General features: G+C 65.1%; 1 protein-coding gene across 1 annotated transcript in view; it reads left to right on the plus strand.

Annotated features, from left to right (window-relative positions):
- Positions 1-260, plus strand: part of HK3 (hexokinase 3) — a 19,443-nt gene extending 19,183 nt beyond the window's left edge. Inside the window, exon 20 of the mRNA XM_009641716.2 lies at positions 107-260. Coding sequence (XP_009640011.1) covers positions 107-260 — 154 coding nt within the window. The remainder of the gene's footprint in view (positions 1-106) is intronic.
- The last annotated feature ends 308 nt before the right edge of the window (positions 261-568 follow it).

The following is a 568-nucleotide window of genomic DNA, read 5'->3' on the forward strand; positions in this document are numbered from 1 at the left end:
TGGGGGTGGCAGGCCCCCCTCGGGGACCCAGGCCCTACGGCAGGGGTCTGGGGGAGCCATGGGGTGGGGGGCACCAGCCCTCACTCTTCCCTCCTGTTCCACCCAGCTTCTCCCAGAACCTCCAGCAGATGCTGCGGGACCTGGCGCCCAACTGCACCGTCACCTTCCTGCAGTCGGAGGACGGCTCAGGGAAAGGGGCCGCGCTCGTGGCAGCCGTGGCCTGCCGCGGGGCCGATCCCCGGGGACAGCCACCCCAATAAAGTGCTTTGCTCCGCACCTCTGGTTGACTCCTGGTGCGGGACATGGGGCGGGGGGCAGCGCACAGCCGGGCACAGCCCCACGTAGCAATATATATCGAATTTATTTACATTCACGTCCGGCAGACCCCCCGCCCGCGGCACCGCTATGTACATAAGGCCAAGTGTAAATACTTGAATGCACTTAATACAGAATTAAAAAAACGGTCTTTACACAACACGGCACGGGGCCCGGGGCCACCTGGCCCCACACGCAGACAGCACGACGGCACCGCACGCACGACGCACACCCAGCGCCCCCCAGCCCCCTG

This window comes from Egretta garzetta, unplaced genomic scaffold (assembly GCF_000687185.1).
Source record: "Egretta garzetta isolate BGI_Z169 unplaced genomic scaffold, ASM68718v1 scaffold1257, whole genome shotgun sequence".
In the NCBI taxonomy this organism is placed as follows: domain Eukaryota; kingdom Metazoa; phylum Chordata; class Aves; order Pelecaniformes; family Ardeidae; genus Egretta; species Egretta garzetta.